Source organism: Aquila chrysaetos, chromosome 9, assembly GCF_900496995.4.
Source record: "Aquila chrysaetos chrysaetos chromosome 9, bAquChr1.4, whole genome shotgun sequence".
Classification (NCBI taxonomy): domain Eukaryota; kingdom Metazoa; phylum Chordata; class Aves; order Accipitriformes; family Accipitridae; genus Aquila; species Aquila chrysaetos.
Window position 1 is genome coordinate 31,380,067 of NC_044012.1, and position 27,462 is coordinate 31,407,528.

The 27,462-nt window shown below is 40.5% G+C and overlaps 1 protein-coding gene across 4 annotated transcripts in view; it reads right to left on the reverse strand.

Annotated features, from left to right (window-relative positions):
• LOC115345577 (MLX interacting protein) overlaps nt 1–27,462 on the reverse strand; it is a 51,816-nt gene that overhangs the window by 5,785 nt on the left and 18,569 nt on the right. For 3 of the 4 annotated variants that reach the window (XR_005933219.1, XM_030024597.2, XM_030024598.2), the window contains exons 2-15: nt 18,442–18,548; nt 17,999–18,084; nt 16,653–16,742; nt 16,334–16,375; nt 14,861–15,032; nt 13,798–13,887; nt 12,811–12,902; nt 11,994–12,657; nt 8,433–8,554; nt 7,526–7,712; nt 6,594–6,718; nt 4,535–4,633; nt 2,531–2,658; nt 1,369–1,492 (exon numbers count right to left, since the gene is read on the reverse strand). Coding sequence is in view for 3 of the 4 variants with exons in the window: in XM_030024597.2 (XP_029880457.1) it covers nt 1,369–1,492; nt 2,531–2,658; nt 4,535–4,633; nt 6,594–6,718; nt 7,526–7,712; nt 8,433–8,554; nt 11,994–12,657; nt 12,811–12,902; nt 13,798–13,887; nt 14,861–15,032; nt 16,334–16,375; nt 16,653–16,742; nt 17,999–18,084; nt 18,442–18,548 (2,128 nt within the window). In the remaining variant the exon portion in view is untranslated. The remainder of the gene's footprint in view (nt 1–1,368; nt 1,493–2,530; nt 2,659–4,534; nt 4,634–6,593; nt 6,719–7,525; nt 7,713–8,432; nt 8,555–11,993; nt 12,658–12,810; nt 12,903–13,797; nt 13,888–14,860; nt 15,033–16,333; nt 16,376–16,652; nt 16,743–17,998; nt 18,085–18,441; nt 18,549–27,462) is intronic. The other variant, XM_030024599.2, reaches the window with a different exon arrangement.

The following is a 27,462-nucleotide window of genomic DNA, read 5'->3' on the forward strand; positions in this document are numbered from 1 at the left end:
CAATCCAGCTGTTAGAACAACTGTTCCATCACAGTTACATCCTGACTTGTAAAGGGAAGTTTGGGAACATTACTTTGCCTATCAACCTTCTCCTTCACCAACTACAAAAGCCTTTGCCTTTCCCCAAATACTATACAAACCTAGCTACCCAAAATTGCATCTTCATCCGTGATAACCTCTGCCACTTTCTAGAAGTGTCTCACTTCCAAATTGTGGAGCTATTTAACGTCTTGGAGCAGCATAAAATAAACATACTATGCAATCAGCAAACATCTGTAGGACTGCCTTTAAATAATTATTTTCATTGTTATATTAAAGACCTCTACTTTCATAATTCACTTGAACTTGTTCCAGAGTTAATAGTGCTGTAGAATCCAGAGGTTCAACAGTGGCACCAGCTCTAAGTTATCAGAGACTGTGCGAGACCTTGCTAAGAATCGTTTCCTAAAAGGATGCTAAAAAGAAGAGTGTCTTTCTAGGGCCAACATAAACCAGAGAACACCAAAGCAAGCACTTTCACATATCAAAGTATTAAAAATGCTGTACTTCATGCATGCACAAACATGCACATATATACTTACATTATCCAGGTAGTTATAGAGAGAAATAACCAGCACAGACATACAAAATATAAAGTGCAAATAGCTAGCTATATGAACATATGAAGTTTAATGGGGAAAGGGAAGGTAAACACTACTGCTCATTGCTAATTACAAATATCCCTGAACTGATTCAAGCTAATAACGTTTGATCCAAACTAGATAAGTCTATACAGCACAGCACAAATGCAGCTAACTTTGTTTCATTCAGTTTATATGTTTTTCTGCCTCCTGCATTATCATTCGCTTACAAGCACAGCTGCTAGCATTGGAGAAGCAAACAGAGACTAAGTTGATTCACTGTCGTGACAAAAGACAATCAGAAAACTAAAAAAAGAAAAAAGAAAAAAAGGAAAAAAAGAGAAACGTGGAAGTTTTAAAAACTGCCATTGCAACAGCTTCAGTAATTATTTGTAATAATTTATTTTTCCTCCTGAAATCTTTGTTATTCTCTGTGCAGTTTTTCCAGAAGACTATAAGAGCTACAGTTACAGAAGTAGTCCATTAAACTTTTCTTGCAGTATAACAACCCACTAGGAAAACGTTGCCTTTGTATTGCATTTTACTTTCAAGTTAGCTCCCTTCAAGTTCTGCCTCACGACAGCCTACAAGACAAGGATTCATATCCGTATACAGATGTGAATGAAAACTGAGGACATATGTTATTTAAATAACTTGGCTTAAAGTCACACCATCAGAATCCAGAGTTCTTGGCTGTAAATATATCAGTACCAAACCTAAAGTTCAGCAGGTTGATATAAAAGGATACAATCCAAAACTTCCAGTTCTGCAGGGTCCTGCTTCTCACGTACTCATCAAACATCCTCCTCATGTGGTCAAATCTTTGCCATGTTACGGGAACTCCGGTAGCAGGGAGCTGCTGTTGACAAGAACTGAAAAGAAGATGTTCTGAGGTCAGAATCCCCACCAGAAGGTACACACTTCTCTTCCAGACTAAATTAAAGCAAGAGTAAAGTGTGTATCCCCAGTATCCCTGACCAAGGTGGCCTCCCAGTGTATGACCCCCCAGAATGTAACTGTTATAGCCAGGAATACATACTGTTTTCTCATCAATTTTTTCTATATTCACATAGCAAAGCGATTTCTCAAGCTGCTACACACTTCTTATTACAAGCAACAAAACTGAAAACAAAGTATAACATAGAACAAAGTAGGTTTTGGCATCCAATTAGAAAAAGGCATATTAAGAGTCAAGGAAAAATTTTACTCCTGAGCAATGTTACAGAAGAAAATGTTACAGAGATTCTTAAGAAACAGATCAATTTAAAATACAACCAGAAATCATCATACTTTTAAAGAAAAATAAAAGTATTTTGATTTGCTGATAAGTCTAATGTAATGCCTAAGCCTAACACTTCTGTAGATGGAAGAAAAACTACTGGGGTTCTCAACATGCTTTGCATCAGTACATAACCATCGTAAAGCCACTGAGGAAACTGAGGCACCAGGAGGGTGAAGTGACTTATCACAGCTACGTTCAGCCAGCGGCAAGCTCCTTGATTCAAAGTCCTGTGTCTTATGTACTCAAGCATATAAAAATCGACTGCATTTGGAAAGAAAGCTGCAGCAAAGCCATCATGAAGGGTAAGAGTGTTTGATCACCCAGTGAGCCTAGCTTTAAAAAAACATCATCAGTGGCTTCTTAGAATTATTCTAACTGACCTGATGCACCTTTTCTGATGCTGCGACTGTTGTGCATTCATGCTAAGAGCTTGCTGAAAATCCACATGGTTTGCTACCAATGCCCATCCCACAGCAACTTATGCTTTTTGTCTGGAAGTTGGTAGCAACTCTACTGTTCAATACCCATCTGTTGTTTGGCATGACATCTGAGGCAAACATTCTCTGTTGCTAGCCAAAGCAACATTCAAGCTGCTCTGCTTCATTACAGAAAGCTCCCCAAATCTCACATGATGGTAGCGTTTAGCTCCTCGATTTCTTCCCGAAGGCGCCTGGTTTCCTCTTGCATCTGTGTTCTTTCCTGCTGTAGTTTAGCGATATATTCTACTGTTTTCTGGAGCGTGATTGCATGGCTGATCTAGACCAAACACAAACACAGAGCTCACTTTCTGGAACAAAGCTAGAGAGTTGAAGAGCTTGCCCCTAACCTGCTGTAACACCCAAAAAAGCACTTCAGCCCCTTTTCTTAAGTTTCCTTCACTGTGTGCAAAAGCACACAGATAGGCAGAGTGAAACACTTAACATAATACTAAAGTGTTAATTTCTCCAACTCATGTTTGCACACTAGTACAGAGAAATGTGGTTGTGGTGGTTGTTTTCCTCCACAAATTATATTTTTGCTACTTTGTTGAAAGAAGTATTTTAATAATTTAAAATATTTTATTTCATTTTCTATCCTCTTAAAAACATTTACAATTCTTACTTAAGTACTGAAGTACATCTGCTGATGAAGATGTACTTTCCCCAGTGCTGTTAGAAGCATTGTTTGAAGTTGGCAATATAGATTATATAGTTTGGGAAACCTGAAGTTATTAAACAGAAGGTAACACAGTCTAGCTACCACCAAAGGAGACAGAAACAATGTCACAGATCCTTTTTAAAATACTCTTCAGTTCTGAGGAATGAATTAAAAATCTGTACTTGGGAAATAAAATAATCAGACATTTTACTAAAGCTGAGTTTTCAAAACTGATTACCTTTCAAATAAGCTATTCAAATCAGGAAGTGAAATTCTGATAACTTATGGCCTAAACATAAAAAACTATAAAAATTATGTAAACAAATCAACATTCTACACAACAAGCTTTCATATTTTCCATGTTCCAAAAGGTACTGGTATTTAAAGGACATATAGAATTTTGTGGTGCAGACAAGTCTATGTTTCAATTATTCTGATTTCAATTTAGTGAACTAAGGTAACTAGTGTAGCCAGAATATGTTCTCAGTTTGGACAAAATCATTTCACAATGAGAAGTCAGTTGGGAATTTTTTTCTCTGTAAACCTACACACAAAAGACAGGTGACAGGAAAAAGAAGCCCTGAGAATATTTGCAAGGCTGTAGGCGCAGGGCCAAATTCTTAAAGGCAGCTGGGTGATACTAGATGTAAAGAGTCCTAGAGGGATTTTCAAAATCATATGAACTGGCCAGGCTTCTGACTCCTCCTGGGAGGTACAGACCTCATCAATGTAGGAACTTTTAGAAGTTTCACTGGACCTTTTTGTTCTTCCTTTGGCTCACTGACATGTTTCAACAGTATTTGCAGGCACACATGGTTGCTCTGCCATGCTCTCAGCTGACCAAATGCAGCACAGCTGCGGTTAACATGGCACAAAGCCTAACCTAACAAGCTGTGCTCATAGGTGGGTATATTAGCTCAGGCCAAATGTCAAGGTATATTAAGCCAGGCCCAGCATTGTACCAACAGCATCTACCTGGCTTCTGGCTGGCTCGTGGTTCGGGCAGAATAAGCTTACAATACTGGCTGGACCATAGCTTTTTCAAGTCCAGCTATGGGGACCAGAACCCATCCAGAATGGGTATAAAAAGCCAGTACGTCAGAAGAAAGGTGACATAACAGTAGATGCAAAGTCATCTTATGCTGCAAACATGACAAAAATCTTCATTACTGGGGTCCCAAGAGCAAGGATTGCAAAGACCAGTTTTCCTTTCCCTGTTGGCTTTAAAGCTGCAGCATGTCATCAAACAAGACTTGTTCAATGTTTGAAGCTGCATCAGAACAATGTCTAAAAGATGAAGCACTTTCACACACTCTTTTGACTATAAGCCACGGATTTATCACCCTTCCTTTCCAAGTACCTCAGTTCAAGTATCTTCACTCACTAACTAGCATTCTCAGTCAGCAGTGAAGAGATTAAATTTATTAATAAGTCTTTTTAGAATGGCTCTTTCTTATATAGCATATTAAACTGTTAGTGCTGCCAAGTTACTTACCGACTTGGAGTTAGCTGAAACCAAGCTGTTCAGAGCACTGAAACCAATCTTGATGTTAAACCTTCGTTTTTGTTCTGAAATATGCTTCATTCTTCGATTCTGCATAAATAAAATTAGCTCGGTCTGTGCTGTTCTCCTTTACCATTCCACTGCTACGACTATTTCAGCTATTCAAATTCACAGTGTCATTTTTGTTGAATTGTGGCATTCATAGTCTTTCCAGTCAAAGCCACATGACTATAAATTTGCAAACAATGATTATTAAAGTTATTTAAAGTTATATAAAGTTATATAAGTTATTAAAAAGAAGTGTCCAGTGTATTAAATTAAATTCCAAACCTTGTAAGGTTTTCTTCCTGAAGTAAAAATTCCTATTTAAGACTGTTATACAACTTCCTTTTCTGAAGTCAAATTCCAATTTTTGAGGCATGTAATTAGTTAGGATCTTGTTGAAGCCTTTAAGTTTAAAACAGTCCATATCATTTATTCCTAATACATATATAAAGTTTACTGATGTAAACAGGCAGTCTGCAAAAAGAAAAAAAGAAAAAAGAATCCACAGCTCTGGCCTATCCTGAGGATAAAGGCTTTGTCAGGAATTAACATTTTCATTTGTAGCATTAAAAACTTATAAGTTGTTTCCACCAAAATCCTTGGAAAAAAATAAGGAGTTTGCACTTTGAGAATGCATTCTTGGCAGAGCTAGGCTTTCCAGCAGTAGCTCACCATCACCCCATTTTATAATGGAGGAAAACAATGTAATAAAGCAGTGAAGTGGCTGCCCAAAACCACAGAAAATGCAGGTTCAAGAGCAGAACTGAGATTTCCAGTGCCTTCTGTGCTTTGCCAAACTGAAAAAACGTTACCCAGCGATACAGATCTGTTTAGTCTAACAATGCAGAGGAGCAAAAGAAAACACATCTAGAGAAAGAGTTACTAACAGTACACATCCAAAGCAATTCCTGTCAAAGCAGGTGAGTTTAAACGGCTATAAAGCCTATCTCGTTGCAGTGTCCTTACTTTTAAGAACACTCCTCCATCTAGTGGCCACTTTCCCACCACTGGCCAGTCCTAATAATTTGTTCCTTTGTTAACTTGTCTTCTAGCAGCAAGAACAGGCTGCAACTACTGATTGTGAGCATTTATGCAAGTAAGTAACTGCAAACTTTCATGAGCAACTTGCAGCATGCTCAGCAAGGGGCATTTCTGAATCTTCTCTGCAACAGAACTAGAATTGAGTGCAATCACAGGCTGCAAGTGTTTAAACTTACCTTTCTGCCCTGCAAATAATCAAGCCAACATTAACTCATAGGGTATACAAAGACAGAGAAGCCAAAGAGGGGTTGGCACTTGCAAAATGGTTAAGTAACACTCCCTTTCACAACAGAATGAATGAGAGGGTTACAGCCGATTGTCATGCATTAGTTGTTTTTTGCAGATAAGTTTCTCATACCATCACAGAAAGTGTTCTGACAAGGTCAGCTTGTATATGAGGCACAGCCAGCTTTCAGATGCTATCTCTAGACTGCCGAGTTCTTACCCCAATAATTCTCAAAGTGTTTTACAGCTGTCACTTGTAGAGTCTGTGTGGAGCTGCTCTCTGTGGAGCAGCATAGCATCACTGGAGACATGTAACTCAGCAGGTCAAGAACTCCCCCTCCAGCAATGGGCAGAGCCCTGCAGACTGAAGATTCCCAACAGAACAATTGCAAAAAGCCATGGTTTAGAAAACTGAAACCTTTGACCAGGTAAACTGAGACCTGTCATAACATCTCTGTGAGCTACAGCAGGAACTGCTGTCATGACCGTAAGGACCTGCAGAGGTACAGTTAAGCCTGGCCCCTCTGGTGACCCATCCCTGAGGAGCAGAGTAGATTATTGAAGTCTGACATTTTAAATTGAACAGAGCAGCACAGACGCAGTGCAAGCTAAGCCTAAGGCACCAGTAATCCACTGTTCCTGAAGCACAAGTTACTCTTTAGTCCATGCTCAGACATCAGTGCAGAAAAGTAGCTACAAAGGCAAACAAGAAAAGCACCTCAAAGGAAAGGACACACACCTTAAGTGCAGCCATATTAGGGTCAGTGGCAGGTTTTCCTGAGCAGCTGTTCTGGGGAGACTGTGGACTGGGGCTCTGCTCAGAGGTGCAGGGGGAAGCTTGGCCTGAATTCTGACAGTCTCGGCCTTCGTAAAGGAAGAAAGACAAGTCACATTAACAAACAACTTTCTGTAGCAAATGTAACTGCTGAGAAGCTTCTATTCAGAATCGAACTGAAATGCCGTCGGCAACCAAATTATACTCATTGATGCAGCAACCGCATGCTAGAAAATGTCAAGATGGCTGGGAAAGCTTAGTATTTCACGGCATAAGGCTAAGGCATCCCAAATAGCGATAGGTAATACTCCTTTCACACACACACACATTTCAGCAAAGGCATGTTGAACGCGTAGGCTGCAATTCCATCGTCCTGCTAGACTCCCCCATTTGAGGGTCTAATGGCCTGGGACATGATGGTAACACTTACAAGCCACTTACCAGCAAAACCAGCATATGTCTCTAAAACCAGCCCAGATACTGCTCTATCAACACGCATGCAAAAGGAGTCTTTGCACTTACCTACTGTTAACAAGGATTGTGTCTGAGATCCTCCAATCAAAATTATGATCCTGAACAACAAACGTATTCCACACTTTCTACACAGATGCCTTTCAAACAGGTTTAATTTCTTGGTGACTATGACAGTACATCCTTTTAGAAAGGAGCCACTTACAGGAAGCACAAAATAGCAGTTTGTGGCAATGCTGCACAGTAGCTTAAGACAAAAATTGCAAACAACTGGATGCAACTGAAGCTGCAGGGTAGAAGGCCCTAAAAAAGCTTTTCCTTCAAAAATTATCCAGGGATCCTCAAGGCCATTTTACACCCTGCCTAACCAATGGAAACACTTACATGTGTAGGAGAGAGAGAACGCTTATAGCTTTCTAACTTACTAGGTGTAGGTGAGGGAACTTGTGAACTGCTACTGTGGGAAGGGATTTGCTCTCCTTTCACCAACACATCCTGGACTACACTAGGAGAGAAGAGATGTGAGACTGTGGACTGGGTTTGTTGACTACTTGGTGCTCGCTGTGGTGGACCAACCAGAATGTTACTACGGAACTCCGTCACCCCGGGAGCCTGGGAACAGCATAGAAACAGCACAGAGAATAACAGAGAAAGAAAAAGAGAGCAGGAAGGGTGGGATGGGGGCAGAGGGAGAGAAGGGATGAGAGAAAGGAGAAAGGGGGGGAGAGGGAGAGAAAAAGAGAGAGAGAGAGATTTGTTACCTTGCCTTTCACTAAAAGTAGCAAATTAATACATGATTAACAATCTGATGACATGAAACAAGGGTGAATATATAAGGAATTGGTAGGCACTGAAGTCAGACTTCTGGCAGGAGACCAGTATCCTTTCATAACTTACAGCAGTATTACAACACATCAACAGCATAATATACTAAAAACTATTACCATCTTCCTGCACACAATGTATTGGGAAACCCACTCATATACTCAAGGCATGCTTTCCAATATGTAAATGGAAAGGTGAGCATCCTGGGTTCCTTCTAGCTTCTGTGCGATTAATAAAAAGCACAAACCACCCCCATTCATGGTACTGTGTATACATGCCTCTTTATAATCTTACTGTGGTGTGAGACAGAGCTTGTGAAGACTAGATAGTGCTTCCAGACCCATAAAGTAGCTAAACTAAAAATAAGCAAACATAATGCTGAATGCACAAATGCATATGCTGGGTAACAGGTGAGATTTAGTTACCCTCCTGAGCACATTATGGCTCTAACTACTTGCAAATAACAGGCCTTAAAAAACAAAAAAAATTTTTTTTTCTTCTCCTTACTCTGACAATTCCAGCTGGTGCAATTGCAACATTAGACTGAGACGTGGGTGGCGTCAAAATCCCCTCTCTTTTTAAAGGTGCTGGAGTTACAATCACAGTTCTGGACTGTCCCTGAAAGGCAGCTGAAGAACACAAGTTAGAATAGTTAATGAGACAAAAAAAAAAGGCTGGAGATTATTTTGTAGGAAATAACGTGTCATTGAACAGGGGAATGGATTAATGGGCACCTATTTGGTACTATTTCATTGCAATACAAAGTGCCACCAGTTTTCTGATAATCTCAGTCCCATGAATCCAGTACAAAGGACTCTAACACACCAGTTATTTCTGAGGCTTCTAGCATCACTGTCACTGTTTCAAGGTGAATTTACAGAGGTATCTAGTGAATCAGGGAGGTGCAAAGTGTCTTCATTCTATCAGAGCTGGGTTTCACAGATGGAGGATCATCTTCACCTCTCCTCTCACGTCCATACTTCTTGGATCTCAGGCTTGCTCTGCTGACCCAGAAAGGGTCAATGAAAGAGAAACCAACTGCAGGATGCATATTCAGTACTTTGTGCTTCCTTGTATATATATTAAATTATCTTCCTCACCACTTCACTCTACTAGCTTCTTTCACTATCGGGTTTTACAGATGCTTTACATGACACACAAGCACAAGACAACCAAATGTGATGGGGAATCAGCACCAAAATTCCAGAAAATAGGCTAAAGAACCAGGAGTTCTGCGATGTTAGACAGCTAGAGATAATCGTGAATAGCAGCAATTGTCTCCACAGAGAAAGTAAGAAAAAATTCTCAGAAAAAGTCTGTAGAGGAGGCTTGCCCCCATGACAGGAATCAGGATCCTTGCTCTAAAGTTTTTTTCACCACTACGGTTTTATAGTCTAACATAAATCTGTTAAGGTCTCAATTTAACCAATGCAGATGTACAGTTACTGGCATGGCATTAATGTTGACATTGTTCTTGCCCAGACTTTAGACAGAACATCACTAACCATCCTATATTGTTACTAAAGGAAGAATCATGCAAAAACACAGCTTCTGTATGCTTTTTGAGAAAACTAAACCAAACTTAGTCAGTTTTATTCTAGCCTGTATTGGCTTCAGCTCTCCTTTGTACTAATAAAGTCATAATGTATGATAAGTGTCAAAGTAGCTCAGTCACTGCCAACCTACCCCTCTGCAGTTTAGCATCAGGGTATCGAAGGACATACACAGCAGAACAGGGAGACAATGCAGGATATCTGATGTCCTCTCCCCTACTGTGTCATCTGTGACTAACAACTGTGTTCTGAATCAACTAAAGTTTCTGTATAGCCTTTATTAGAAAGGCCTGTGGATTGCACAAACCTCATGTCAGCCCTTGTGTGGGTATATCTGGCAGAGAGCGCTGTCACTCAGGGACAGGGAGTTCAGTCTTTGTCTGAGCATTCCCAGATATAAAGCTGGAATCACAACCCTTCCACTGTTCACTGATGTTCAGCTGGACTTAAGACATCTCTATTGAGCTAAATAGCCTCCTCTTACCAGTGTATTAATGCTACTGCACAAACTTGGTATTTCTGACTTACCACATCTGGGTAACTGTAACAATCAGCACATATTTAGATGCCCCTTTATATTTTTCATGTTTCTATCCTACGCATGTATCTTTTGCAGACTTTCCTCTCAAAATCAGAACATTTATCCTGAAGTGGTGATAGCAGAGTTCTTTCCCATGTGAAGTCTAGCACCTGATGAGACAACCTGTGCAGATTTTTGAGTCTTTATATCACAGAGTAGCAAATGTCACACATCTCTTTCTAACACAGGTTATAATGCAATTTGTTTTATAGTCATGAGATGATTTGTTTGTCCTGAACACAAATAGCAGGCGTAAATGCCTTAGTTACAAGTTCTGATGTTTATTCTATTGCCAAAAATAAAGCTCCAGTCTTTACATAAAATCTTGGATTTGACCTCTGAGCTTCGTATCCCAGTAGTTTAGGAGCACTGTGATCCCTGAACACGCCACTGCCAGGAATGAAAAAAACCAACAATTTTAAATCTGGATGAGAAGCAAAGCCATCTGCTGTTTCGGTCCAGAAGTAACTGATGAAGTATTGGAAAAGTGATATATGGGGTGAGGAACAACCCAAGAAGCACTAAGAAAGCTAGGAGCAAAGGCTTTCTGAAAACGAGAGTTGCCTATCATGCTTTACTAGGTGAGAAATGCATGTCTCAACTGCTGAAGGTATATGGACTCTTGTTTTATAATGTACTATAGACCGAAACACTGCCATTAACAACTTAGCACTATTAATCACAGGCCAACTTGTTCCCAGTGACATGCCAGAATTAGATCCTTGGGTCTGTTCTACTCCTGAACAGTGATTTTTTTTTTTTTTTTTTTTTTTTTTTTGGTGGGTAACCACAATGCCAGGCCCTGGCAGACACATATACTCCTTAGTAAAGCCTGTTTAACAATACTCCTCCAGGCAGGGTTTTTCTTGGATTATTATTGCACACTTCATGTGGCTGAAGTCAATTTGGTCCCCAGCCAGCACAAGTCTAAAAACAGTGTGCAACAATCCCAAGAAAAAGTGTACTGCCTGTCCTGCTCTTGCCTTGAGCTTTCCCACAAGAACCACCATAAACAAAACTCTCTCTGCTCACGCTTGCTATTTTTAGCCTTGTGCAGTGCCAATGGCTCCAAATCATACTCGATGTGGAAGTCCCAGCATATCAGTTAGGCACTCATACTCTGAACTGAAAACCACGTGCTCCTGACTGCATCACAAGTCTGTAGATTGCTTGAGACAAAGATCTCCAGCTCCCCCTGCCTGTTCTTAGCCCTTCCACACTGGAAGGGCTGATTTCTTATCACCCTGGTCCTGCTAGGGACCACTAATGGTGGATGAGAGGCACACTCCCATGCTTCCATCTGGACCAATGCTGTGGTCCACTTCAACAGCTGCTCCCTAGTCAACACTGTACTCAGTCTCAAAGAGTTTCAGGCACACCTAAGATAAAAGTCAGAATATATCCAAAGATGTACACTAGTACCCTGGTATTACAGAGTGTGATCACATACAGGCAGGCATACTGACTTGTCCAGGGCAACCAGATGAGTCAATGACAGGGACAGATCTGCCATTCTCCATCCCACACTATCTCCCTACCATCTTCTCCTCTACTGTGGTTGAATGCTTTGAGGGGCAGAGTTAATCAGAACAGCATTAAACATCAAAACCAAGGTTTCTATGGGGCAGGAGCACAGAGGTCTAGTCATCCCATGTGCTGATGCATCTATACAGCCCAGCACAAATTTTACAAGGAGATACCCTCTTTCGCAAGTCAGCTTTTCACACTCACAACCAAACCGCTTCCAATCCTCGCAGCAGTCCAGAGCATCCCATTAAACAGTGTAGCCACACACCAGTGGATTCAGGGGTTCCTTGGACACCCTCAGGAAGCTATATTTTTACTTATTATGTAAATCAAGAAAAGCAAGAAGGTCTCTCCCTCCTGCTACTCTCACTCAGAAAAGAAAAACATCACCCCATCAGTGCTTCTCACCTGGGGTGATGAAGGCATTCTTTAACAATAAGGACACTGTTTCAGGCTTCGGAGCAGGCACTATTTTTTGTGACTGTTTGGGCCTTATCCCAGCACTGGCCAGAGGAACAGCTTTGGGGAGTGCAAATGTCATTTGGGATAGCAGCTGGGGCCGGGGCTGCCCCTGCAGGACAGTAGTCTGGAAAGCCAGGTTACAAGGCACTCCTGCACCTGGCTGCTGTGTTGCCAGGACAAGGTTCTGGCTCTGGCTGAAAGTGGTGGCAGGGGCATTGTGGGTCAACGTAGCAGAAGCTGTGTGGGTGATAACTGTAGATTCACAGAGGCCAAACTTCTGGGTTTCTGGTGCAGCAAATGCAGCTGGCGGAGAGCTTAAGCTAGAATTCAGAGGCACTGCAGGCAACGGGGACTGGTGCTGTTGTGTCGCAGGTTGAAGCAGTGGCAAGGGCGTTTGAAACACTGGCATAAAAGTTTGTGGCCCGCTGAGAGATGAGTCAGGAGTGAAGTCTGCTGGCTGGATGAAAGATCCCCCACTTCTAATGCTGGAACACTGGTCAGTGCCAACATCAGGAATGACAGGAGCAGGTACTGAGGAAGCAATCAGTCCATCATTGATGTTCCCTGCTGGAAGCGTGTTGGGCAATGAACCCGACGGCAGGACAGGAGACTGACAGAAAAGAAAAATATTACAGATTCAGACATGACCCCTGAAACTCTTGTCTGAACTCCTTCTGAGAAGGACATGGCTCATGTCTGAGAGTCTTCATAGCACATACATGTCTGAGATAAGGCTGTTTTAAACATTGAGAACCTCTCTTACCTGGGAAGAATGGCTGCTGCTGTCTGTTGTAGCTGAGCTGACAGCAGACACAGAAGGGAAATAATTACTGGAACGACTGGGTGTGAATAAATCTGAAATATGAGAAGTCACCTATTAATTTTCTACTTTTCATACTCAAGATAAAGCATTGCTGGATACTACAATTCACAGGAATATCAAAATTATTTAGCAAATAATGAAACCACAAGATTTTTGCTTCATACAACTGCTGCTGACTGAGCAATGAATTGTCTTCCAGAGGAATTGATCTCTTCAGGGGAAACTTCTTCAACTTTCATGCAAGCCGAGTACAATAAAAAAAAAAAAAAAAAAAAAAAAAAATCAGTCTGCTGCTTAATATTCACCTACACACAGATAGCTGAGAGCTGATTCTCAATGCAGTCCCACAAAATTCATTTATCTGATGCAGACTGCATGCAGGCCCAGCAAACAGATGTGTGACTTTTGACTTCCATGAAGATCCGTAACCATCAAAGTTGTCAGCATTAGTTTAATGTCATATGTAATTCTTGAGAGTACCAGAAAAAGTTCCCAGGCAAACAAAGTGTTAAATCACTTCATCACTAAGAAGTGTTAAATGGGAAAACCTTAGTGATTTCTGTGAGTTCTCCTGTCCACATCTGATGTTCTATCTTTAATTACTCAATGACCTAAGGTCTAAATGCCATTCTTTTGAAAGGCAAATTAACAGCCAGGTTCAAACCTTGGAGTAAACAATCCTAAAGTGACTCTCAAACCCAGGTAAGTAAAGGACTGGGATTACAGTAACAAGGGAGTCTACCCACATATGCATCTGCTTGAAATAATGAACAATGAAAACATATATGAAGTGTTCTTCACCTTTCACTCAAATCTCCTGCCTTCTGAAGAGAGTAGATATCTGCAATGTTTAATCTTCTGTTAAAAACTAGTTCATAAATCACTGCAATTTTAAAGAAATTAATTGACTACATATACGATTCTTACCCTGAAAAGGCTCAAAAGTATCCATAAAATCAAAATTTGGCTGGAGAGGAATAAGCCCTGGTTGAATCATGTCAGCATTTCCTAAGTGTGCTGCAAAATTCAGGAGACAGATTAGATTAGCTTCACACCACTTGCACAGTAACAGCAATAGGAATATAGCATTTGGCTAGAACACCAACACACACTCCACAGCCAGGCTTGGCTAGGATGTTTACAGAAAAACTGCTGCTGAAATGAACTGAGCATCTGCTTTTCTTCAGAACTACAGCACAGTTCTGAAATCAAAACCATTGGAGAATGAAACTTTCAATTAGTAAAATGGAAGAGGTGAAACCTGAAGGTTCTAACAACTGGGGATTACCAAGTTTGGATGCCTCCTGCTCCCAAACCTCCTGTCCTGCTCCTGCTGCACAATACATAAACTTGCTAGGAAGTACAACCTGAACCACCACAGCTCATAGCACAGTATTTCAAAATAAACGGTCATTCATTTCATTTTGCCTCAAGTACACTTCATGTAAACCACAGTTGCTCTGGAGTTGCTCAGACAGCTTAGACATCCATGCAGCAAAGATGATGCATAGCAGACATCTGCTGTCCCATTAGACAGTCAGAGCCTTCAGTTAGAGAGCATTCAACAGAACTGTAAAGCTCTTGGGATGGCTTTTAGAGGACATGTGACTTGCATTTGTTCTAAGGGATATCCAAAGAAAAACACATATGCGCTCCCTTAAAAACACACACACATATATGCTTTGAGATAAGTAACAATGCCTTCATCACTGATAAAGCTAAACACTGCTCATTACAGATTTATTCAGAGCAACATTAGAGGACAATGCTAGGAGCAGCACGTAAGAAGCTAAGACAGAAATTAAATTTGGATGAGTAACTGGGATTCCATGACCTATAAAGCATAAGACAGCTGCATTCTCTGACCTATTTTTATCTGTGTCAGCAAAGAAAGATAAATTTCTTAGGCAAGACTAGAAGAGAAGCAAAGCAACAAACCAGACTTCACCTAGAGGTTCCCACTGCAACATAGCTAACAGCCAACAAATACCTATGTCCCTGGAATTTGGCCAGGAAACCAGCTGATGTGAAGACAGTGTGGAGAACAGCGTGTCGGTGAACTCGGACATAAGCATATCTGCATCCAAGAGGCTGCCTTCCTCCATAGGCACGGGGGTTTCTCTGCCATACCTTCTTTTTTGCCAGAGAACCACATCATCATCCTGCCAAAGGAAAGGAAGAAAAGTCAGGCTGCCTAGACAATGCTAAAGCAGTCTGGTGCAGATATATAAAAACAGTCTTCATTTTTCACATTTTTAGAGAAAGAAACTCTCCTTTAGGAGCCATGCAGATGGACTGAAACAGATCAGTGGTACTTCTAATACACCAACAACTTCAGCTCACTGATTTGAGCAACAGCAGAAAACTTCAGTAAAATACCACAACACTCGGGAAAAGGTTTTTGCCCAAAAAACAGAAGTTGACTAGAAGGACATAAGACAAAATAAATTCATCAGCTCTTTCTAGTTTCATTGATTGTACGTATATTTTTGCACCTACAGTTTAACAATCCCGTGGTTTGAATAAAGATTTAAAAATAACATGCACAGCAAAAACTCAAAGCAAACAACTCCTATTGTAAAGAGTATCTGAGTCTCTGAAATGTAGTTAAGTGTAATTGTAATCTGACTTTGCACAAGGTATGCTGATATTCTTGTGGGCACTTTTAGCCCGTGAAAAATACAATATGATGTGAACTTGGCTTACCCATCCTTCACTACAGGCTAGGCTAAATTGCATTGCCTTGCATTCGCTGCAGACTAAAAGCACACATAGTCAGGATCTTGTGGCTGAGCCAACATGTAACTGTAGCTACACCAACATACCATGATGGTGCATTGGAGCTCATGGCCAAAACAGCTGAGAGTTTTCTGAAACTGGAATAGATCCAGACTTATGCTTAGCTCCAAAAAGAAAAAGAAAAAAAAAAAAATCAGAACAGTGTTTCTGATCATCAGTTTATATGCCCAAAGTAGGTTTGATGGCTTTAGGGGGCATACTAGATGGTGATACCATTGTTCCTTTAAACATTTTGCCTTTTTTAGGATCCTGGCACATTATTTGCCCATGTTGTGGGCAGCAGGAAGATCTGCAACATGTAGCACACACATCTTCACAGATCCAGTTACGCAAGCAAGGCAGTAGTGCCAGTTACGACTTAGTAATAAGATGAAATAATGTGCCAGCCCTCAAAGAGATTGATCTTTCTGGGCACCCAACACTGATTCTCATTTCTTCTGTCACAGCACTTTACATTCAACCTCTCCTCCATACAATTTAAGCTACAAATCTTACATTGCTCTCTAAGGCACAGAAACATTAAGGTGTCTAACCTTAATTAAAGCTTAAGCAAGATGCTTGTCTTTAGATTTTAATCTATTCAAGCTACTGCACATTACAGCTTTGTTACTTATTGCAGCTTCTACAAGCATAAATGCTGCCACTTATCAGTGGCATTACCCACCCTGACCAAACTTGAAAGATCTTCATCTTTATGTTTCTGTAACTGCAAAAGAACAAAACAGATGTTAAAGTCAGAATAGGTCCTGTATATGCCAGTAGAAGTAGTGATTCTGCAAAACTTTTAAGACCCAATCATGCACAATTAGTCCCTGCACAATAATTTTTAGTTAAGTGGGACTAATCAGATGAGTATGCCTGTACTAGCTTATCATCTGTTTGAAGCATTTTTGCCTGCTAGCAAAAGTGACATCAAAATTCCAAAAGCAACAACATACTGATCAAGTTCAAGTAAGCTACTTTCACTGTGTAAACCAACAGACCCTTTTCTTGAAGTATGTTCTCCACTTGTGGTATTCCCTGATGACTATTTCAATTCTTCGCTTCCAGTATTTTCCTTCTGTTGCAATGGCCTGAGAACACAAACACATACCATGAATTACACTGAATCACATAATGGCTGAATGTTCAATAAATTTCCAAGCAAATATTCAGGCATAAAAAAATGCAAAAGAAACCATGTTAGTTCTGTCTGAGCTCATGTATCAGCAGTCCATACTGTTGCAGAGTTCAGCTATCACAGAGCAAATCTGACAGTACTAACTTCATCTTTCCCACAATAAACAAACAAGAGATGATGTCTGACTACACTGTCAGCATCTCCCACAGCAGTTCAACCATAACCAATAGCTAAGAAATCACATAAAAGCCCTTTTAAAATGAATTTACTAAAATATAATGTATAAAGCATACAATACCCCGTTCTGCATAAAACAGGCAAATAAAATTTCACAAGGTTACATGAACATGCACACACGTGCACAAAAGCTGTTAAGAATGACATGAAGCAATAGAAATCTGATGTCCAGCTCAAGGAGAAGTGTGACCTTGCAGGCCACATACTAATAGGAACAAAAGGATCAGACCAATGTGGGTCTTTAATGTATCACAGATAGCAGTGTGTAAGTTGGGGACAGCAGACTAATGAGAGCATTAACACCACTTTCTTGTGTTCAAGGGTCATCTTTCAACACAAACATCAACACTGTTCTTTCAAAAAACCTGAGACAGTTCCACAAACTCATCTGGAACTCCTTTGAGTTATAAATTATTCTAGAGTTACGCAGTATAGAGAGTCACATATTGCCACATCAAGGGCCCCACTGGTTTTCTGCAAAAATGCAAGTACACAAACTCATATTTGCTCTTTTTGTGAAGTTACCTTGACAGAGAAAAAGAAATTGCTTGTTGTCTTGAAACCACCCCTCATCAATTAAATAAAATACAGAAAACTCTCACAGGGTCACTTAGATTCAATCTTGAAAACAGTTGTCACTCTGATTTCCCACTAACTTCAGCCATCTCCAGCCAGAAGAGAGCAGTGGCTGTCAAGATCTTAACTATTCAAATTGCACTTCTATGACTTATGCTTCACTAAACTAGAATATAGACATAAGTTACACAGATAATAAATGTCCTTCTGGTTGCACCTTGATCATCTCAATGTGATAAACTTCCAAAAATGGGTTCAGTCTGCTTTATATTAACGGTTCTTTCTAAATAAAGACAACAGAGCAAAGAATTGCTATGCTGCTCTCATATCTAGCAGACTAGAAAATCTTGTTATAAACTCTAGAGCTCATTAGTCTGTTCCTCAGGTTTTACATACCTCTGGCCGACGATGTTCATCGACATCAACAGAGCCGTCCAGTGGAGTCACAAAGTGGCACACTGGATTCTTGCGCTTCTCCAGGTCTGAAACAAGAATGAAAATGTGAGTGCTCAGCCTCTGCAGGCTCTGCAGAGATCTCTGTCACTTCAATGGCAAGATGTGAAAAAATAATCTAGCCAGGGTTCCTTCCAGATAACCAACATGAAATGGGGAGATCTCAGGCTGTTATTGGACCGATCAGTACAGTCTCTCTGTGGACATCTATTTCTAAGAAAGCACACTGATCCAATGGCAGGGCCATGACAGCCTCCGAGACATCTGGGCCTTCAGCAGATTTTTGAGCTTTTCATTAGACGGTAGTTTAAATTCTCTTGCTTCTTACATATAAGTCTCTCACAAAGTATTTTATAGCAAGTCACACAACCGAGCATTACACTTACATTGCATGTACCATGCCCTCCAGATGGCGTTATTGAGACGGATTTTATCTCTCCACTGAAGTTTCAAGCCTTTAAAATTTTTCCATTTTGGAGAAACCAGCTTTCCACTGAAACAAAACAGACAACAAATCATTCTGCTTTCAGTTTTTCTCTTCCCACTCCTTTCAAGACAAAGCATCCCCCTAAAACTGCCAAACTGTCAACAGAAAGAAGTACAAGCAGCCACGTTTGGCCAGTGACAACTTTTGCCATATGCTGTCCACAGCTTACTGATCTAGGTGCCAGAAGCAAGTCCAGTTTTCAAGACTCCTTCATGTTCTCATCTGCCTGCTAACAACTGTCACAACTGGTCTCACAAGTATCTTCAGCAGGACTGAAACTCATTTCACTCACGCTTTTCTCCTTGCCAGTATCCCACCTTCTCAAACGCCAGCGTGTGAGCTTCCATCAACTGAGAGCAAGATTGCTCAAAATTAAGCCCAAAACCTGGCCTAGAGGTTTTTGCACATTTGGCCACATATAGTTTTGGCTTGGATTTTGCCAAGGAGCTGGATGAAGTCAACACAAGTTCATTTCTACAGTTTCATTCGATTTTCCAGGCTGGTAACACTGGAAAAGACAACTGAAATGCCAGTTCTGGCCCAAGAAAAACCATCACCCACCAATTCTACAATGCTGGTAAACACGGCTGGGCACAAAGTATCACCAACAGGCTAGAAATAGTAACTTTTCTCCAAGGAAAGGGAAGGCTGCAAAGAGAAATGGCTCATGTATGAACAATCTTGGGAGGTGGGAGGGAGTCAGAAGGAAGAAGCAACAGGGACTCCAATAAGCACTGTATAAACACAAACTAGCCAGCCCTTAAAAACACAGCTTTATGAATCATTAATCCATATTACTGACAGAGCAGAGGAAGTAGGAAACATTCATAATGTAGTAAATTTTAAGCCACAGATTAAGTATAGGTATTGTTCCCATCCCAGGTTCTCCCTCTCATTTTTTGTGGTTTTAGCCATACATCTTCCTAGTTTACGTCTCCTTATGCTGCTCATGCATTCTTGCTACAACAGAAGTGGACCAACAATACAAACTGCAATCAGTAGGACAACACATGCAAAGGCAACAGGTTCATCTTGAAACATTATGAGCATCAGGTCAAGAGGTTAAGGTCTTCTGTAGTGAAGAGTACCCAAATGAGTGACAGGAGCAACATCACCTCCAGACACTTTGCCCTCTCAGAAAACATCACTGAGCACCTGGTCAATCAGGAGTGACGTCTACCATGAACTGCAGTGGCACTAGAGAGAGACGTACTAGAACTTGCCTGTGCCAGGGCACTGTATATTTGCTATCACACATTCAGTGCAAATTAACTCAAAGAGTTGAATTATTCTTCCTTTAAAGTCCCTGTTTTACACTTAAGCTCTAAAATCACTGTGAGAATAGAAACTACATCCTACAGAAGTGCGAGGCACTTCCCTTCGCTTGCCCAAGGCCAAGTAGAGGCAGGCCTGAAGCTGGAGAACTGCTGATTCCCAGTTTCCCACTTGGTCTGGGAAACCTCCCGATAGCAGCTCTTTTTTAAGAAAACTTGTAATACTATAAACAAGTAAAAAGTCCTCACAGCCTACACAAAAGAAGCCAGCATGCCAGAGCTGCCAATAGTAGGATATTAAACTACCATTTACTTCAAGTATTTGGCTCATCATTTCTTTTCTCCCTTGCTAGCACCACCGCTGCTGTTACCACTCAGGTATTCCCACAACTGTGACAGTAACACATGAGCAAATGCCAGACCTCAGCCAAGTGACAGGTAAAGAAAAGCCAGCTCTGCTCTTTCAATTTTACTACTATGTATAATGCCAGTTGTAGCAATAGGTTAAATCACCACCAGGTGAGCCGATGCCTGACAGTAAAAAGATTTTTTTTTTCTTCTCCTCAACCTCTTTAAAAATAAACTGTTATGCTTTTGTACATACAGGCAAGTGGGTGTAGAGACCAGATATCAACTGCGCTAAAAGGACAATTCACAGCAGCATGAGAGCAGACAAGTGACAAGCTTGTGAGTCCTGTGTTCACCCCGGTCCATGCCCCACTGCCCTTTCAGGGTGTATGCTGTATGCTGAGCCCCCCAGGCTATGCTGTAAGGCTCTGCTGCAGCCTTTGGGACTATGGTGCTTGAGAAGAAATAAAGCACAAACAAAAATTGGTACACAAAACAGAACATTGGCTGCCTCTAAGGCAAGTAGACTTGCTGAAGCAAGCAACTTCACTGACTGGAAGTAATAGTAAACCATGTAAACTATTAGCAAGGAATAGGAAAAACAATTATTAATGTACTTGTGTTATTCTCTGTAGCTCGGCTCTAAGACACTCAATACAACCACACTTTGTATGCTCACTGAAGTCTATGAAAGCACTTCTGGATTTTTTTTTATTTTTTTTTTTTTTTTTTTTTTTTTTTTTGCGCCAGTGCACCCATATGCCACTCTTTGAAATACATCTCCCAAAACCCCACTTCTAAGTTTCAAGACTATTTCAGTTTATGGAAAGATCTCCAAATTAAGTATTTTATCTCACTGTTATCCAGCTGCTGTGGGTCAGGGCAGAAAGTGGATCTCCATCTGTTTAATATTTTCCCCATCTTGGCAAACTCTCATCACCTTCACAGTGTTCACTGCACAGCCAGCTCTGCCTCAAAATCATTGCATACCTTGTCTTATCATTCCTTCTAAACCCAGATTAAAGCACATGCTTTTATGTTTCTCATATGTACGTTAACAGTTCAGGAGACAGGAGATTAACATGCTGATGCATCACCAACAGTGACAAAACGCCCACATGCCTTCGACTAAGAAATCTGTCAACTTAATGTTCATCTCTTCATAGCTCTCTGACTGGACAGTTTGCCAGAGCAACAAAACTCTTAGAGTCTTCACTCAGAATAACAAGAACAAACAGTTTTCTACAAAAAAACTAAAGGAACTGTAATTAATTCTTGTACAGTCTTTGCATCTTCAAAGAGCCAGTTAAAACTGGAATTAAAACACAAATAGTTTAAAACATTTTCTATTACAGTCTTACAAAATGTTAAACAAAATACTGCATCAAAAGAAGGAAGTGATTAAGAACCTATTCTTAAAATAATTATTATTTTTAGTTCCCATGGGAGCAAAGCACAAGTCCAGCTTGAGGTCATAAATGAAATTACTTTAACCTCAGTAGAGAGGAATCAGCATGAAGCTGACAACAATATTTAGACACTATTCCAAGTTCCAAAGCCAATGGAAAGTCGATTACTTTGAACGACACCATGACTGAGAGCAGCTGCCTAACTGAAACCCATCTTCAGATTTTAAAGCGGAAAAAAACCAACAAAAAACACTCAAGTGGAGAGACCCACTGGCTACTGCTCCTGCCAGGTCCCTGTCTCCTAAGACCACACCGACTCCTACAAGAAATGCAGAGCAACTTGCTGACCAGCTACATGGTCACAATGTACCTGCAAGCATAAAACATCAGTGCACACACGGTCCTCGCTCTTTCTACAACGGCTGCTGCAACTCTGCAGGAGTGCTGGTTCCAAAGAGGGGAGGAGGAGAGCGTCCCAAGGGAGGCATGGACCAAATACTGCATGGTACAAGCCGGGACAGCTGCATCCACACCAGCCAGTGGCATGACCTAGAGGATGTTGGTGCTGCACAGACAGTGCCCAAGGAGACGAGCGCAGAGGGAATTAAGCTCTCAGTTGCATTCTGCAGGGGTTGTTGCTGCCAGAAGCACAGCCTGTGCTACCCAGGATGTGCAGGCTCATGTAAGCAATGCTGGAGGAACATGTCACTTTCATATCTTCATCACTATCAAACACAGATCAAATCAAACTGGCTGAAAACCATCTGGTGGATAATGTGCAATACATTCCAGCAGCTCAGTTCAGTCTCCCATGTAGAAATCTCCACCTCCCGAGACCAAATGTCCTCAAGTGATTTGATCACAGCAAACCAACTAAAAAAGCTTCAGCTGAACAGCCAACAGAGCTGAAATTCCCCTTGGACACAGGGGCCCCGACATACTTTGGAGAAGTCGCAGTATTTTCAGAAGAGAAGCTGCAGACAGTTGAGGCTGCCACTTCCATATGCTGCAGCTTTCACCTATGAGTCCTGGATAATGCCAAGAGAGGCTGGAGTCCATTCCCAAGTTTTTTTACATACTTTTTCTCAGCTCAGGAACTACCTCAGGCAACTGAGATCCAAGCAGGCAGACACATAATACAGCACTGATCTGTCAGAGTAACACAACTCTCTCCATTTTTAAAATTCTAGTGAAAGCAGCTGTGTTTTAAAAACAATTACAAATCTTCAAACATCACAAGATTTGCAGCAAAGTACAAGAAGCAGATGTCCATTGTGAGAGTGTGACCCAATTCCCTTAAACATGTTTTATTTTCATATTTTTCTTCAATCAACTGAAATATAACTGGGGAGAAGGTATATATTCTAACATGGTACAAAACAGATTTTACCCTGGCAATGTCCATTTTTACACAGTCTCGTCTCCCAGAATCTCGTCGTTTTCTTCTATGTCAATAACACCCAAAATAAAGCATTTCAGGCACACGCAGGCAAACAGTACCTATGAAGAGTTCTTCCATTCTTGTCTCCATAGGCTTTTGTTAAAGACTGTATGTTAAATGGCTGCCTTCCACTGGTGATCAGTGATGAACAGCATTTTAAGCATATGGCTAACAAATATTATCTAGAAAAGCAGTTAACGAATGGTCTTACAGCATATTTTAGTGATGCTTTTGACTCAGTAGGGACAAGGCAAATGGGTGACCTTCCTTAACAGGTCTGGGGCACATGAGATGCCATTCACAGCTGTTAGGATGACTTCAAATTTAAAGCTGTCTGTAACACTGAAAAACCATTCAATCAATAAACTCAACAGAAAAACTCCTCCCAACATCAGTATGGTGTTGCATGATCAGGCTCTGATATAAGATGACTCACAACAGAAGAATCCCCTGTTCTCCTCCCTTAAATCAGAGGATTTTAAGATGGACTTTGGTCAGCATAAAACCATGTGACGCAACCACCCTCTGGATTTAGACAGAAATTACTTTAGACAGACACATTTATCTGTGTGCAAACCCAGAAGTTTGGGGTTTTTTTCATTACTAACTAGCATTAAGAAATGCTAGCATTTTAAGAAACACTGATTTCTACAAAGAGCACTGAAGGGGCAGAGAAGGAAAGTTTTAAATACTAAGATAAATTCTACCCAAACCAAGACAATCTCAGAAGGCTGGTCTGGTCAGCTTACATAATCTCCGTTTAATAGGTGGTTTGAATACATGTTGATTAAATGGAAAGTAGTACAGCATGGTAGAACTTACATTTTTTTATACAGCTCAAATGCTTTATTAAGCTGTTCCTGATTCAGCTTGCAGTTCCCCATTTTTTATCTACCTCAGAAATGGTCAAAACAGTACCATAGCTTTATGTTTCAAATCCTTTTCTAATAGAATACAATAGGGAAGATTTTGCTGTAAATACCAGTCTGAAAAATCTCCTTCCCTCATTCAGAAAAAAATTAAGTTCATTCTCCACACCATGACATGTAAATGTTGCTGAGCAAGGAATTTCAGCTGGCAAGCTATCTTGCGATTGTAGTGAACTAAATGCTGCACAAAATAAGAGGTCTTTAAAATACCCTGTGAAAGAAGAAATGCATGATCTCTTGCTTAAAAATAAGGAAACAGTGAGACTGATTTATATGCTCATGGCTACGAAGTGTGTGAGTGACAGTACTAGAAATGGGACTCAGATTTTTTTTTTTGACGTACCACCATACTCTGCATATAAAACCCTCATTTCCACCTTCTCATCTTTCATTTGTTTTGATATGTAGGGACAAGGAAAATCTCTGACTAGAGTTGGCTCTCTAGCTCAGGAGGAGTTATTTTTTTCTTTTGCACTCGGATAGCATCTGGCCTAGATCTATTGTACATGGAATTTAAACATAAACCTCCGAGCGCCGCGGCTCAGATTCCCCAGGCCTGACCCTGCTGCCCAAATATATATTCTCAGCAAACACAGCAGAGATACCTTGAAAAGCAGCTACTGCAGACCTGCAGGAATCACTTCTCATACAGACCACAGGGGTCTTGTGTACTACAGTTGTAAGCAAATTATTTTGTTTTCAAATCTGAATTTTGTAAATTCAGTTTACAGGAATGAGCTACAAAAATGTATTGCATTTTCCTCTATAGTTAACAGATTCCCACTGTCCTTGTGCTAAAAGACCTCTTTTTTGCCTCGTTAACTCCTGCCTCAAAACCCACTTCCTCTGTGCCTTTTTTCCGCCCAATTCCTTCCTGTACATGATGATGCATTCTTTTGAGGTAGACTAAGATTTTTCCTTTTATTGCAGGTGATGGTAATGAGGCTATTAAGCAATAGAAAAAAAAATGTGATTTGATATTACAGTAGCTAAACAGATTAGCTTTGTCAGCAACACAGAAAAGGAACTTTCTGGCTTCTCCCCAGCAATTTTTTTTTTTTTTTGAAGGCGTGGTTTTAGTTTGTTTTTTAATCTCCAATCTGTTTTGTTGGGGAGTTGGGCCTGTCAGCTCAGCTCTCCAAGAGCCAAAACTAACAGTATTTCCCCAAACAAAGGTTCATTCAGAGAATCAGATTATATGCATTGTGTGCTGGAGCAAAGAGGCAGGCAAGTGAAACAAAAACATTTCTACACTGAGTGAACGTGTGTAGGACTTGCAAAGAGGCCATGCTTTAGCATCTTACTGTTTGTACCTAAAGAGTTAATCCCAGCTGCAGCCCTAGAATACTAATCCCCGACAGAGCTCATTTTAAAAGCAAGCATTAGTGTAGCTCATTTTCTTGGTTACCTAGTTCATCCTCCTTACCTGAAATCCTCCTGTAGTAGTGGACTCCAGGTGTGTGGAGGGATGTTATATTGCCCACACTCCACAAATGACAGTAGGGAGCTTTGTGCTGAAGTTACATCAAATATTTTAAAACAACCAAACCCTCCCCACTGTTTGATTCATCTCCTTTTAAAAATAATAATTCAACCTTGAAGACAGAGATACTAGAACAGACAAACATTTTTCCTCTATCATGAGCATTATATATTAAGAAGTGTTAGAAAAACAAAAAAACAAAAATCAAAGTTATCCACTGGCAAATTGGAATTGCAACACCCGCCAAGGAACATGTTATCTAGACTGACTTCACCCAGGAAGGTTGAGGTATGCACCTCCTGAAAAGGAACACGAAAGTAAAAGACCAGTCATACACCAGAAGCAAACATTCCGCCCCAATGAATGCACTATAAACCTTCATTTATTTATTTTACAAATTGAACATTATTTAGGCGAAGTTTGGAAGTTTAACTTACTTTGCATAAATGAAGATTCGCAGGGTCTGGGCTCGTGCTCTGATACAGACCATGTCTACACTGGTGACTCACAAATGGACCAGTTAAGTGTTGCGGCATGCTGAACGCTACCTTGCAAGGGCCTGGCTTATGCCAGCAGACCTGTGCTTTGCCAAGGCAATGTACTGCAGCCTCCTCAGAGAAAAGCAAAAGCTGAAAAACTCATGTTTTGAAAGTATTATCGCATCTACACTGACAGCTTTTTATACCACCATTACATCAATCAAGGAAAGGAGTTTCATGCTGTAGTTTTAGCCAAACTTAATATGGCCAAGAGCTGCTATGTGAAGAGAAAGGCTTGCCAACAGCAAGGAAGGACCATTGGAGAAATGCTTTCAACAGAAGCAAGTTTCATGCAAGGTATGAAAGTGTGACAAGAGCTCTGAAACAGCACAGGGTGAAGGGGAACATAAAGAGCAGTACAAATATCAAGGAGACTTGGAGGCTATAGTGTCCTTCAGCCAGTGTCTATTTAAAGACTCAGAATATTTAGAGAGTTTCACATTTCCAGTCAGAAATCAAAGGATATTTCTAAAAATATTCCTGCTTTTCCAACATTTGTCCAACATTGACTCACTTTACTACAGAGTTGAAACAGCAAGAAAGCAGAAAAAGCTTCGTAAGTAACTTCAATAATATTTCAGTCAAAAGGCTGAGAAACAGGCCTCACCATCACCATTGTTGTGGTTTACCTGCAATTACCACTGCTAACTCTTGATCAAAACCTGTTCTTCATCCCTGTTGTACTTAAGTGTGCCCATCTACAAAAGTCATGTACTTTATAAACTTGATAAGCATTAAAACTTTATAAAATGTCACATACTTCAACTGTAAAAAATCAAAACCTTCTTCAAAGGACTACCAGATACGACCATAAAAAAAAGACACTGACATACAGAACTTACACAATGTTTTGAGATCCAAGGTCAGAGGCAAGTACCACTACTTTCATTTGCCCAAATCTGAAATGCCAAGACGGAGAGCAGCTGCCCATGGCCACAAAGTATGTCAGTGGCAAAGTGAGGACAGAACGCCAGCCGATCTTATCCCAGCCACGCACCCTGTACTAGAAATACTACTAGCAAAAGTAAGTTTTAGGAAGGATTGGATTTACATATTTCAATTTACACATTCCCCAGCATGAGAGAATAATTTATCAAATATTTTAATATGCTCAGTATGAAAATGGTATAAATGTAACACTGTAAGAATTAACCTGACCTGCATTATCATTTTATTTGGCATTGCTGTTTCTCAGCTTGTGTTTGGTCAATGAAAAAGAAGAAAGAAGTCTTAATTTTTCTCCCACTTGGCTAGAAAATTCAAGACAACAAAGAATCCATTTTTATTCTCTGTGGCAAAAGTTTACAAATAAACATTAAAATATTCATATTTTCTGAACTATTTCTGGGGTCTTCTAGGAACACATCTGTTAGTCAGATATCAGTGTGTGTAAAAACATCAGATCTCCTCAAACCCTCCTTTAGAAGAAAGCGTCATTGTAAACGTTGGCAGCAGTTAAAAAATCTTACACTTGAGAGTTACAAAATTTTTGCAGTA